Raw genomic sequence first — 12,470 nt, 5'->3', positions numbered from 1 at the left:
CAAAGCTCCTCCATCAGGTACACGTTCTGGGTCCTGCACTGCATCCTACCATGCTCTTATCCTGATATGTATGTCTGTCTAATCCTGTCTCTACAGGCTGAACCTAAGTGCAGCATACCACCTCACTCCATCCCAGAGGGAGCCATCCTAGGACATGCAAAGAAAAGAGCAAACAATCACTTGAATGATACACACATTTTTTTACGGTCTGGGTCCTTTATTTCTTTTTCGTACATTAGGCCATAGATCCTCACGGAATAGGCTCCAACAGCTCAGGCTCTTTTCTGCCGGTCCTCACAAAGTGCGCTTCTCTGGGCGGTGCGGGCTGGCGCTTCAGCAGAACCCAGGCGCCCTTCTCTTTGGCTTCCTTTTTCTTCTGATGGCTGGCGCTTCAGCAGAACCCAGGCGCCCTTCTCTTTGGCTTCCTTTTTCTTCTGATCCTTCTCCTTCACCCGCTTCAGGAAGCTGTCTCTGCTCTTTGAGTGCTTGATGTGCTCAATCCACACATTGATCCTCTTGGCCAGAATCTTGCCCTTAACTTGCTTGCTTACAATGATGCCCACGGCATGCTGGGTGACACTGTAGACTCTTACGGTTTTGCCGTGGTAACACTTATGGGGCATTCCTTTTTGAACAGTGCCCATTCCCTTCATGTCTACAATATCACCCTTCTTGTAGATCTGCTTGTATGTGGCCAAAGGAACAACTCCATGTTTCCTAAACGGCCTAGAGAACATAAACCGGGTGCCTCTCCTTTTTCCCTTTGTGTTCATCATTTTGGCAAGTTACTGCAAGATGGCTGCTGTGGCCAAAAGTGATACACACATTTAAAAAAAAAAAAGACTTTGCTGAAAATTTGACCTATGAGCATCTGCTAAACTATAAGCACTGAATGGCCCAAAATCAGAATTACTATATTTGTGGGACCAAGCAACTTACATAGGCACCCACTAATTGTCTACAGGAGTGATCCATGATCCATATTAATTGTTAGTTGGGCAGGATCTATAATTACCAAGGAGACAAGCCCCTGGGCCTGTCTGTAAGGGACTATCTAAGATTAGATTCAATGAATCTAATTAGACTCAATCTAGATTAGACTCATTCTAACTGTGAGTCGAACCATTCCATGGACTAGGGTTCCTAATTGAATAAAAACAAAGTGGGTGTGTGTGTGTGTCTAGAGAGATGGCTCAGTGGTTGAAAGCAACTGCTGTTCTTACATAGACAGCTCAGGTTTGGTTCCCAGCACCACAGGCTGGCTCACAACCATCTGTAACTCCAGTTCCAAAGGATCTGGTGGCCTTGCTGGATACCAGGCACTAACATGGCACGTGCATGTGCATGTGTGCAGGGAAACACTCACACATATAAATAAATAAATCTAAAAAGGAAAACAACAGTTAAGGCCCATATTCATCTCTCTGCTTCTTGACTGGTAGTGCATGTGTCTAGCCGGCCCTGCCACCATGCCTTCCTGGCCATGATAAACCAAACCATGACCTTCCTTCCTTAAGTTGCTTCTTGTTGGATATTTGGTCATAGCTGGAAAAAGAAAAGTACCTAATATACCTCCTAAAGTGAGGTCCTCAGACTACAACCGAAACACAATGTACAGGATGCTGGAGGCGCCAGTTCTGCCTCATTCCCTCCGGGCTCATCCTTGATCTCTCTCCTCCTCCACCCCTCTCCTGTGGAAGCTAGTTCCTGCCCTCTACTGATCTCTCTTTTGTGGGCTCAAGAGAAAAGAATAGAGAACAAAGAGATGTCTAGGAGGAGGCTGCTAAAGAGCTTTTGCTCACACCGCTCAGGTCCCTGTATCCTGCTTTAGAAACTCCTTTCCCCTAAACATTACCCCACACATGTCTAGTAGAGTCATCTGGGGACCTCAGCTCGTCCAGTGTACCACCATTTCCCCTAAGGTCTTATGGGGTCAAGGCGACATGCCACCCACTTGGCTTTACTAAGGTCTAGGAGGAAATGGTTCACTGGGATGCTAAGGAGCTGGTGGAAGCCCTGAACTCAGGGCTCCCAGCCCCAAAACCAGGCAGGGCTAGTCCTGGTCTGTAACTGTCCTTTCCCCAAGATGGATTCATCCTCAGCACATGAAAGGCACAACACTGTGTGAACAGCCAGACAGTGACATCCCACATCAGCCCATACCTGCCAGGGCTCACAAGTGTTTTTCTGACCTCTCCCGCCCTCCTCCCACCTCTTGTTCTTTCCAGAAAAATCCTTCCCCAGAGTTTCCAAATTCAAGAGAAAAAAGGAAGATTCCTTCCATTTTGATTATGGGTGAAAATAAATCAATTGTTAGTTTCTTACCCCAAATCATAATCACTAACGCACTGGTTCCAACCTGTTAAGGACAAATGTGAATGTTTTCAGAGGTGTTTTTGGAAAATCACAGACAGTGGCCAGGAGACGAACCTGCTGAGCTGTGGTTACTGGCACCATGATTCAAAGCAGGAAATTCCTCACATAACTCACCCTCTCCCAAGCCTGCTGGGAGCAGGAGAATCCATCTCCTCTCTGGGCTCTCTTCTGTTCCCAGACTGCTACCCAGTGGGTCTGAACATGGCTGACCATCCACTTACTAAGCTAGAGCAAATGTTCATGCCCATTCTCCAAATCTCTTCAAGGCCAGAATCCAGGGAAGAAGATAAGAAAGACACTAACCACTCCCTCCATCAGGCTCCACATGTCTTCTCCTTCTATGTAATGTAGCCAGTGAGCAAGGGAGATACTCTCTCCAAGGAATTTTCCATCCCAGAATATTCCTTCTGGTATCATACCCATCCCCACCTTCCACTTATCTAACCTCTAAGAATCTAAGACAGACAGACAGGTGTGCAGACAGACAGACAGGTACACACACACACACACACACACACACACACACACACACCAAGTCTATCAGTCAGGGTAGGCTAGTTACTACAACAAACACCCCCATACCTCAGTGAACTAACACAATGATAGTTTCACATTTGCTCACATTTAATAGCTGCCGATCTTCTAAACTGAGCCATGACTACACGGGGGCTTTCATTTGCTTTCTAAATTATATTTCTTGCTTTCTAAGTCACAATTCTTTAAGGAACTGTAGCTTGCACATTTTTATGGAAGCAAGCATTCTCTTCAGTTCTTCTTTTACAGTTTGGAGTATAAGGAGCAGATCCCAAAGTGCAGTGTGTGAATCCCACAAAGCTGGCAGAGAGATCTGCTTCACCACGTTCAGTCAGTGCAGACATTAGTGGGCCTAACCTTTTCTCGCCTGGCAAGCAGAGCTTCCAGCCTCGCAGAGACACAGGAGCCGAATTGCCCAAAGGACTCTTGCACCTGGCAGAGAACACTCTGAGCACATGGACATGGCGGGAGGACATTCTGGCCTGGCCTGACAAAAGCCTTCACGCATTACTGAGTCACTGATGATGGCAGTCCTAGAGGGATGAATGGATGCGTCTTCTGCCTTGAAGGCCAGCACTCTGTGACTTCATCTGTGCTTCTGTTGTCAGATCAAATTACCTCACTTACAGATTTAAAATAGAATCCAGACCAAAGTTGCTGGCTGTGTAGACAGAGAGGGAGGATTCAGTAGATGCAGACTCTGGGTACCGAGCCAGAAGAGAAGGCTAGAAGCTGACACAGGCATTCCCACTGTTCAAAACCTGCAGCTTCTTTCTCCATTCATCTGCTCATTCATTCAACACTTTAGCTACAGACTGAACGGGTCTATTCATCTTGCCAATCATCCTTCCCTTGGCCATGCCTGACTTCTGTGGACCATGTCCATCACCAAGCCCGCTTGCCTTTTGGCTGCCAGATGGGTCAGGATATCAGGAGGCAAGAGGTGGAAACAAGAAGGTGGAAGGCGAGAGTCTGGGGAGTAACAGCAAGAAAATAGCAAGACCTGAGGTGGCCCAGCTTTAGAGCCAATCATAGCTAAGGCTGCTCAGCTTTAGAGCCAATCAGAGCTGAGGCTGCCCAGCTTTGGAGCCAATCAGCAAACATCCAAGAAAGTCCGGTTCTCTCAAGGTCCATTGGACAATCCTTGTAGATTTATAAGTTCTATGAGAACACATGTCAGCAGAAGCCGGCTAGTATCAGAGCCAGAACCAACTTCATAAGATACAATGATGTGCTGGTCAGCTCATACAGGATGCCTGAGAGCCCGTTGTTAGAATTTCAGAAACTTGAAAGTGGCTTTCTTAACCGCTTAGTAGCTTCAGATCAGCTTTAGTGGAAGTATGTTCACCAGAGAAATTGGCAAGCAAACTAGGTTTTCTCCCCAGTCCCTGAGATCTGATTAACCATTTAAAGGTTCTGGAAACAGAAGGTTGTGAGTTAGGCTAGAGGAGAAAGTTTGCATGCAGGATCTCATAGGTTCAGGCTGAAACCTCAGGTCCCTGAACCTTAGGTAGATTCCTTGACCCCTCCGAGCCCGTTTCTTCATGTCTCTATAGTACCAATACACTGAATACATAGTCTGTAGCAGGTATTGGTCTCAGCACTTACACATATTAATTCATGAATCCCTAAGAGCATTCCTCAGAAAGGAAACTACCTGTCTCCTCATTCTGGAGAGGGGGGAATGGAGGCAAAGATGGACGAAGGAACCATACTAAGAACTCCCAGCTAGTAGTTGTCAGGATAACAAGAGCAGGCAGCCTGCCTCCAAGCTTTGTCTGGCTTCCAGCCCTGCACTGCCTGATCCAGTGGTCACTGGCCACCCCACACTACAGAGGGCTTCATCTTGGTTGATTGACACTGAGGATGCGATCCTATTCCCCAGACTGCACACAGCTTGGTTTCTGCTCTACTGCAGCCAGGCTTCCCTTAAGGTCTCACCACCACCCTTTGAGAAGTGTTGCACTTACAAGAGGGTTTGGCTTGGGTTTCTAACGTAATGAAGAAAAAACAATAAAGTGTTTGTTAATTAGAACCAAAAGTTTCTTGAAACTGATATCTGAAGCAGCAGAGTGTCTGAAGACAGCAGCACAGCCAGGTAGAACTCGAATAGCAAACAGATCGCTCTTTGAGCCACCTGCACTGTGTGGGAAATGTGTTCTCCTCTGAATAGGGCGTGGCCAGGGTCCTCGCTTGTATGCCACCTATAAAATGTTTATAGGTATACAAAAGCTTTGTGATGATTTGAGCCTGGATGCCTTTATTTTAAAACTTTAATTTTAATTTTCTAAACAGGTAGAAACACAAGAAACAGGTGGAGCCACTTCCCACTTATGCTGAGTATTAGAAGCTTTGGTTTGTGTGCATCATGTGTGTGGTTTTCCAGACCCAGAATAATCAGGGGTGAGGAGTGGTAGAGAGAACTATTCATGAGCCGTGAAAATATTCATTAATGGAATTAGTCTTTTAACCCCGCTTCTTAAGACTTTCATCAACCATTAAATACTTTCATAAAAATGAAGTTGAAGTATGCGATGTGAAACACATAAAAGATTTCAAAGATTTTCTATGGTGTGTGGGTAAATGTTTGTGTGTGTGTGTGTGTGTGTGTGTGTGTGTGGTGCCTTGTTAATATTGTATGCCTTGTAGAAATGATACTTTGGATACGGTAAATAAAGTAAGTATAATTAGATTTAACTATGCCTGTTTCTTTGACTTTAGGGGGCTGCTAGAATTTGTAATGACATCTGTGACCCATGTACCTGCAGGGAGCAATGCTCCATACTGACCTTGTCATTGTAAGCATTGACCAGATAATGCAGGGGATGAGTCCAGCACCTAACCTGAAACATGCTAAACACCGAGGGCCATTATCTATATTAGTGACGTCAATGGCTTTCACTGATTAGCAGGGAGCTCCAGAGGCAGTAAAGGGGATGGCATGGTGTCCACTCTGGTAGTCCACTTATCCTGGCCACTGTCTCCACAGGCCAGAAAGCCATAACAGTAAGAGATTCTTCAAAGTTCTTCAAGCTTTCATATTCTCCTCTGGAGGTCAGGGAAGGTGAAGGAGTGCACATAATTAAAGACATAATTAGCATGTTTACAACAGTACTTTTATGTGTGTGTGCCTTGCATGTTTTGGGAAAAAGTGAGCATCACATGTACATGCATGTGAGATCGATGTCAAGTGTCTTCCTTAATCCCTCTCCACCTTGCAAAATCCGGAGCTTTCCAATTCTCCTAGAGCATCTATCTGGCCAGCAAGCCCCGTGGATTCTGCTGTCTCTGCCTCCCCAGCACTGAGATGACAGACAGGTGCTGCTGTGCTGTTTATTTCCTGAGTGCTGGGAAATCAAGCCCAGGTCCTCATGCTTACACAGCAAGCACCTCACCAACTGAGCCACCTCCCAATACTTTTTTTTAAATGATGATGGGAAAATACTTCCATTCTGTGAGACATAAAATGACTTGGTCGATGATCTGGGCACAGTACAGAAAGGTTCAGTGGCCTCAAGGGTCATGTTGCAAGCTTGGTCCCCAGTAGAGTAGGGTTAAAAAGTGTATAGAACCTTCTAGATGGGGAGTGGGGGGCTTGGTACAAAGTAACTAGCTCACTGGGGCATTGGCCTTGGAAGGGATTAATGTAGCTCTTTGGGGGACCCTGATTAGTTACCATGAAAGGTTTTTGCAAACAGAGAAAGTCTGACCCCCAAAAGCTTCCTAGATCACCATGAAATCATATCCACACAAACATTCCCATTGAGGTGTCTTCTGCCATCAGACTGTAGCCAGAACTGTGCAGAAGCCGAAGCCAGTGTCATGCTCTTAACCCTCTGGAAGAATGAGCTAATTAGACCTCTTCTCTTTACAAACTGGGTAGAAAGCACCCGATAGACCATGGGTGTGAATGGGAGCTCATCCCCAGCCTCCTGCATAGACTCGCAAGGTGTCCAAGGCAATGCCTATTCTCCATGCCACCTGTCCATTCTGCTCCTCACGACCTACCAATGTCCCATATACCCAGAAGCTAGGAAAGGCGCCAGATCCCAAGACCCACAAGTCTAGCTCCAGGGAAGGTAGCAGGGACACCCCTCCCCAGTACTACAATTACCGCACTGTCTTACAGGCAACAACTCTGAGCTCCACCAGCCCGCCGTCTGCCAGGCAACCTCCCAGGCTCTTCCTCCAGCCCTCAGTCCTGGCTCTGAAGTCGTATGTGTGGACGGGGAAAACAGCCAACTTCTCGCTGGGCTCTCTAACAAGTTCCGCGGGTCTGTTTGTTAAAGAAAAATTCCAGTGGGCGCATCCAACACATGGAACTCAAGTACAGAAATTATATTTATCCAGCCCACTGCCAAAGAGATCACATGCCCCGTGAGTCATTCCAGATGTGCTCAAAAACAGAGCCTCTGTGTGGAAGCCCGGTCCCTTAATCCCAGAGAGAGTTAGGTTAAGAGAGGTACCAACTTCTGTCCCACCCAAGAGGCTGCATCTGCCTCCACCCTGTGGAACCAGGGAGAGGCCCTTGCTTTCCTTATTGACAGGAAAGGGCAGTAAGAACTCTGTCCTCTCACAAAGAAGAACAGGGGCCCACCTGCAGCTCCTGGGGTCCCACAGGAATAGGAGGTCAGTTTGTCTCCCTCCTGGAAGATGCCTTGGAAGGTGCTGACGATTCTGCTGGTGTTCTCCAGCACCCAGGCCACTGTGTCCTGCAGGTGGAGCAGGGGTGAGTTGTTTTTATTCTTGTATTTCTCTGGTGCTCATTCATCTTTCTTGAATAGAATTGTGGCTGTGGAATGGAGTTAGAGGGAGGAAGGAATTAAAAGCCCCGTGCCTGCTTCATACTCCAACTTTGCCAGTGCTCTATGCTCCCTGGTGCGGTCCCTCTTGGTAAAAGGTGATAGGAAATGCCGGTGGAAGAGTGTCAAAGCAGCTGATCTGGGAGCCTAACGAAGATTGGGAAGCCATCGGGTTGCTCCTGCTGGCAAGCCAGGGAGAACTCTTGACTGTTTCAGAGGATGGGTATGGGTTCTCTCCAGATCCCTGCCTGCTACTGTTGGGACAGACCCCCTGAGAGAAGGCGTCAAGCTCTACTGCCCGTGTGATGGAATGGTGGCCACTGGGACTCGGGAGGCTGCTTGCTACCTGGGAGACTAACACAGAGAGCTCTTGGCCATACTGGCTAAGAACGAGGTCTCCAGGATGCTATGGGTGTGCATTTTGGCAGCCAGGCAGAGCTGTGTAGTGGTGGGTAAGGAAAATAAAGAATGTTTGGGGCATCCATCCAGTGTGCTTGGCCCCTGCCATTCCCATCAAACCTCCATGGAAAGAAGCCGGTATGTACAAAAGCTTTTCTCTCGCTGACATCTTCTCCCTTGGATGCCACTTCTGAGAACAAGGGTGGCATTTTTACTCAGGTCTGGTTGCACTTGGCAGGCACCAGGGACATATCAAGCCAGCTAGCTTATTACTATCAGGAAATGAAGAGTTGGGAGTGCTACCCACCCTAGGCCAGTCTGAGGAGAAATCTCTCCGCTGCCTACAATTCAGCTGAATTCACGTACCCAGAAAGACCTAGAAATCCAGTGTTCCCTCAAGTCAATCCAGACGCTCTTTATAGAGACCCCCTAAGAGCATGGGGACATGGATGTGGCTGTCCTTCTCAGAGAGGATGTCAAGGGAGGGAAAGAGAGGCCTGAAAGGCAGAGGAGAAGTATTTACAATTGAAGAGAAGAGCTCTTATTTATTTATTTTATCCTCTATGTGCTTAAGCCTGATATTAGGGACTGGCCAGGACATAAGTGTTGCTGAGATGCAAACAACACAGACTTTTCACACACACACACACACACACACACACACACACACACACACACACACATGCCTACCTGCGGTTGGGCAGCACTGGGGGGGTGGGGTGGAAAGCAGAGAGGTCTTAGAATTGGATCCTGTCACTTATGCTTGTCACCCTGGGAGCACAACTTAGTTTGCCAATGGAGACAACAGCATCTTCTTTTCATGAGGCTCTGGCTGTTAGGAAGCCAAGAGAGGACCGGACGTGCGAGAAGGCTCATAAACACTCCGGCAAGGAATCGGAGATTTCAGTTCTCTCTCTCACAAGCCACCTGCACGATCTCTGGCAGGTTCCTAATTTCTCTGGATGTTGTTAGCAAGTAGCATCCTAGCAATCACAAAACATGTCCCCAAAGGGCTGATCTGAGGATGGTATTCAAAAATATGCTATGAAAATGATGTACATAAGTGTTAGTGGCTACTTACCACTCTAAAAAAAAAAAAAAAAAGATATAAGCGTTATTCCTTAATGAAGAGCTGAGTCTCTCAACATGCTTGAATGCAGCATCTGAGGCTCTTTGGAGAACGTTTGCCCAGCAGGGACTCGGGCTATAAAGAATCAACACAAATGACCCAAAGGCCATTATGGGACAAAGTAGAAAGGGCTAGAAGCAAGGCCTGAGACTGTTCAGAAGCAACGAGTGATATGGAGCCCCTCCAAGTTTCTTCAGAATTCTTCCACATATTTGGCTTTTATTTTTCCTTTGTCTTAAACAATTTTTTTTTCTGATTAAAAAAGGGCAATTCTTGTCACCTTTAGATGAGCTCAGTACTCCCTATGCAAGCGTGAGGGCCTGAGTTCCCCCAGATTCCATGTTAAAAGGCTGGGTATGGCAGTGTGTGTCTGTAAATCACTACGGAGGCTGAGCATAGGCTCTCACGGCTCACTGCCCACCAGCTAAGCCAACCGCTGAGCTCCAAGCCAATGAGGCATGCTGTCCGAAGAAACTGGGCCGTGTTCCTGACGGTAAGGTTCTCGAGGTTGTCTCATGGTACGTCCCAATGTGTGCGTGTGCACATGTGCACATGCGCGAGTGCGCGCGCGCGCGCGAGTGCGCGCGCACACACACACACACACACACACACACACAAATAAATAACTTTTCCACAGGTGTTGTCCCTTTCACCTTATCCTTACTCCAACTCTGATCTGCCACCCTGCTTTCACTGAATTCCCTAAAAGGAGTTTAAGGGACACACACTCTCCTTAGGAGACTGTATTCTTCCATTCTGACCCCCTACCACAACCCTCCCCACCCCCTCTACACACACACTGCTCTATATAGAAAGAAACCCAAAAAGAGCCTGCGCACTGCCAGGCACCCTTCTTCTGCCCCTTCTCCCAGCCTCCTCCCAGGAGGTGCTCTCTAGGATTCCCCCTCTCCCCCGCCTCCCAGGGTGGAGACTCCACAGCCAGATCCAGGACTGCCCAGTCCAGCCCCGCCAGCATGATGATGTCTCGGTGACTCACCTGTGGTTTCTGTGGCTAAGAGGGCCAACCTGAGGACATTGACCTACACACACGTCCCATGTCCTGGCATGCCCCTCAGCTTGTCAGGGTAACACCTGAGGGAAGAGGGCTTATCTAACTTTAAAAAGGTAAAAAAAAAAAAGTACATATAGAATAGCCAATAACCATAACTATATTGTTAAGTACATATAAGGTATCTCTTATTTTCTTACATTTGTTTATTTGTCCGTATGACCGTGTGCATGTGTATGGACACACGTGTACTGCTGAGCACTTGTGGAGATTAGAGGATAGCTTGTAGACAGGCTGGGTGGCAGGCACTTTCCCTGCTCAGCCATCATCCCACCCCCACTAAAGTATTTATTCATGAAGCAGTTTAGGAAAGAAGACAGCCAAAGGGTGAGTGTGTGTCTTAGAGTTGTGTTTGTCCCTGCTCTTGGATGCTCTGCCAACTAAGGACAATGGCTGGAAAGAGTTGGTGCTGGTCTCTGCAGCATTGCGTAGCACGCCATGCAGATAACTGCTCGAGGGTGAGGGGAGCAGAGGGTGGGGGAAGAAGGGAGAAACCCTGGACCATCCTGGTAGAAGGCTCAGTGGATCTGACCCCATGTCCATCTGAGATCAGCCCCACTACCCTGTTCACTTCCTTGCCATTGTTCCACCTCCGTTATGGAGCTTTCTAGTCAAGATCGCTCCTCTACCACACTGCCTCACTGGAACTCGGCATGGAGAAGGCTGGTACTGTGGTTTTCTCCAAACAGCACCAATTTTCCAAAAGGCTGACCCAGGAGCCAAAGAATGACCGATGTCAGAATCTGGCAGAAGATCTTTCATAAGCAAGAACATTTCCCTTCCACACCCAGAGTTGCTTCAAGGATTCATTCACCGTGGTGCTGTGCTTTGGCTGAATGTGGTCTGCAGCCAGGATCCTTCCCAGCAAGTTCTCTCATGCGAGTGCTATACACGGCTGAGTGGACTCCACTGGAGGGCTCCACACACAGGAATGGGAGCAGGAAGACAAAGGGCAGTTTTGAGCCAGGATCATGAAAAGTCAGAGGTCAGACTCCATCGTGACTTCTGCTTCCTCCTCAGAGCCTTCTGGCTGCACTCCAGGTCACAAAGTCTGCATGGGATAAAGCATGGGGAGACAGCAACTGCCTTGACTAAGATAAATGACAAGCAGCTCCTTCTTAGCCGGATCGAGGACTCCAAAGAGATAAGGAAAGAGATTGGTGTGGATCAAAGTCTGCTTCACCGGAACCTGGCCTGGAACTTTAAATGATGAGAGACTCATTCCCTTGCAGAGAGGACACTTTTGTAAGGTACCCTGAAAAGAACCAAGCTCAGCGGCAGAGCAGCTAGGATGGCTCTATTGTATTATTTATCATTTATCCAGTCAACAAACAGCAATAGGCACCAGGATTACAGTGATGAGCAACACAGGCAGGTCCCATTCCCACACAGAGCTGACATTCTAGTGAAGGGGACAAGAGACAAGCACACAGATAAAAAAACAACGTGTAAGTTGCTGGGTGGCAACATAGTAAGGTCAAAGGCTAGAGTGTGAAAGAATTATCATCCTAAATATGGTAGTCACAGAAGGCTCCATTGGAAGAGAAAAAAAAAATCACAAGAGACCTGAGAGGTGCGGGAGGGAGTCTTGTAATCTCTATGGAGCTTGGGAGCCAGTATTTCAGGGAGAAGAAACAGATGTGCCTTGAGAGAAAAGTTTGCCAGATGTGTTTAAAAGCAGTGAGGTTGTCTGTGGCCAGAGTCATATGAGCCAGGGAGATGGGAAATGCATACAGAGCTGATGAGGACTTTGATCTGGGGTACTTGGTACCATGTAAAGCTTTGTGGGTGTTTGTTTGTTTGTTTGTTGGCTTGTTCTTGGGAATAAATAGAACTGAGAAGGTTCTGGGTGCAGCAACATCTCTAGGCCCCTGTTTCCACAGACTTACTTCAGGTACCGTGCTAAGAACAGAGTAAGGATGAGCCAGGGATGGACACCATTAGGGGAGATGGTCAGGGTTAGAAGACTGGGAGGATGTTGGGGTGTGACAAGATGTAGGCAGGTTCCTGATGAATATGGAAAAGGAACATCACCAAAATTTGATGATTAGTTAGATATGGGAGGTTAAAGAAAGAGAAAGTCAAAGATGGCAGCTGAGCCACTGGGGGAGATAAAGAATGTTGGGGAGGATGCAGGTGCGTGCGTGCGTGCGAGCGTGTG

At 47.5% G+C, this 12,470-nt stretch overlaps 2 protein-coding genes across 2 annotated transcripts in view; one reads left to right on the top strand and one right to left on the bottom strand.

Moving 5' to 3' along the window:
- Positions 1–250: 250 nt before the first annotated feature.
- Positions 251–776, bottom strand: LOC116098051 (60S ribosomal protein L21-like). Its single transcript, XM_031380801.1, has 2 exons — positions 402–776; positions 251–352 (listed from the first exon to the last, which is right to left on the bottom strand). Exons 1-2 carry the CDS (start codon positions 774–776, stop codon positions 251–253), a joined length of 477 nt encoding a protein of 158 aa, XP_031236661.1.
- Positions 777–7,324: 6,548 nt separating this feature from the next.
- The window catches only part of Fam180a (family with sequence similarity 180 member A), a 13,648-nt gene continuing 8,502 nt past the window's right edge, over positions 7,325–12,470 (top strand). The window contains exon 1 of the mRNA XM_031381536.1: positions 7,325–7,639. Within this exon, the coding sequence (XP_031237396.1) occupies positions 7,564–7,639 (76 nt within the window). The 5' untranslated portion in view covers positions 7,325–7,563. The remainder of the gene's footprint in view (positions 7,640–12,470) is intronic.

The sequence above is a fragment of the Mastomys coucha genome, unplaced genomic scaffold (genome assembly GCF_008632895.1).
Source record: "Mastomys coucha isolate ucsf_1 unplaced genomic scaffold, UCSF_Mcou_1 pScaffold20, whole genome shotgun sequence".
NCBI classification, from domain to species: Eukaryota; Metazoa; Chordata; class Mammalia; order Rodentia; family Muridae; genus Mastomys; species Mastomys coucha.
This window is presented reverse-complemented; position numbering and strand designations above follow the sequence as displayed.

Excerpts from the sequence above, each read along its gene's own strand:
- LOC116098051 (XM_031380801.1), bottom strand. The coding sequence starts at position 776 with ATGATGAACACAAAGGGAAAAAGGAGAGGCACCCGGTTTATGTTCTCT. Across the intron at positions 353-401 it reads CCAAAGAGAAGGGCGCCTGG|GGCGCCTGGGTTCTGCTGAA; the intron begins GTTCTGCTGAAG and ends GCCAAAGAGAAG.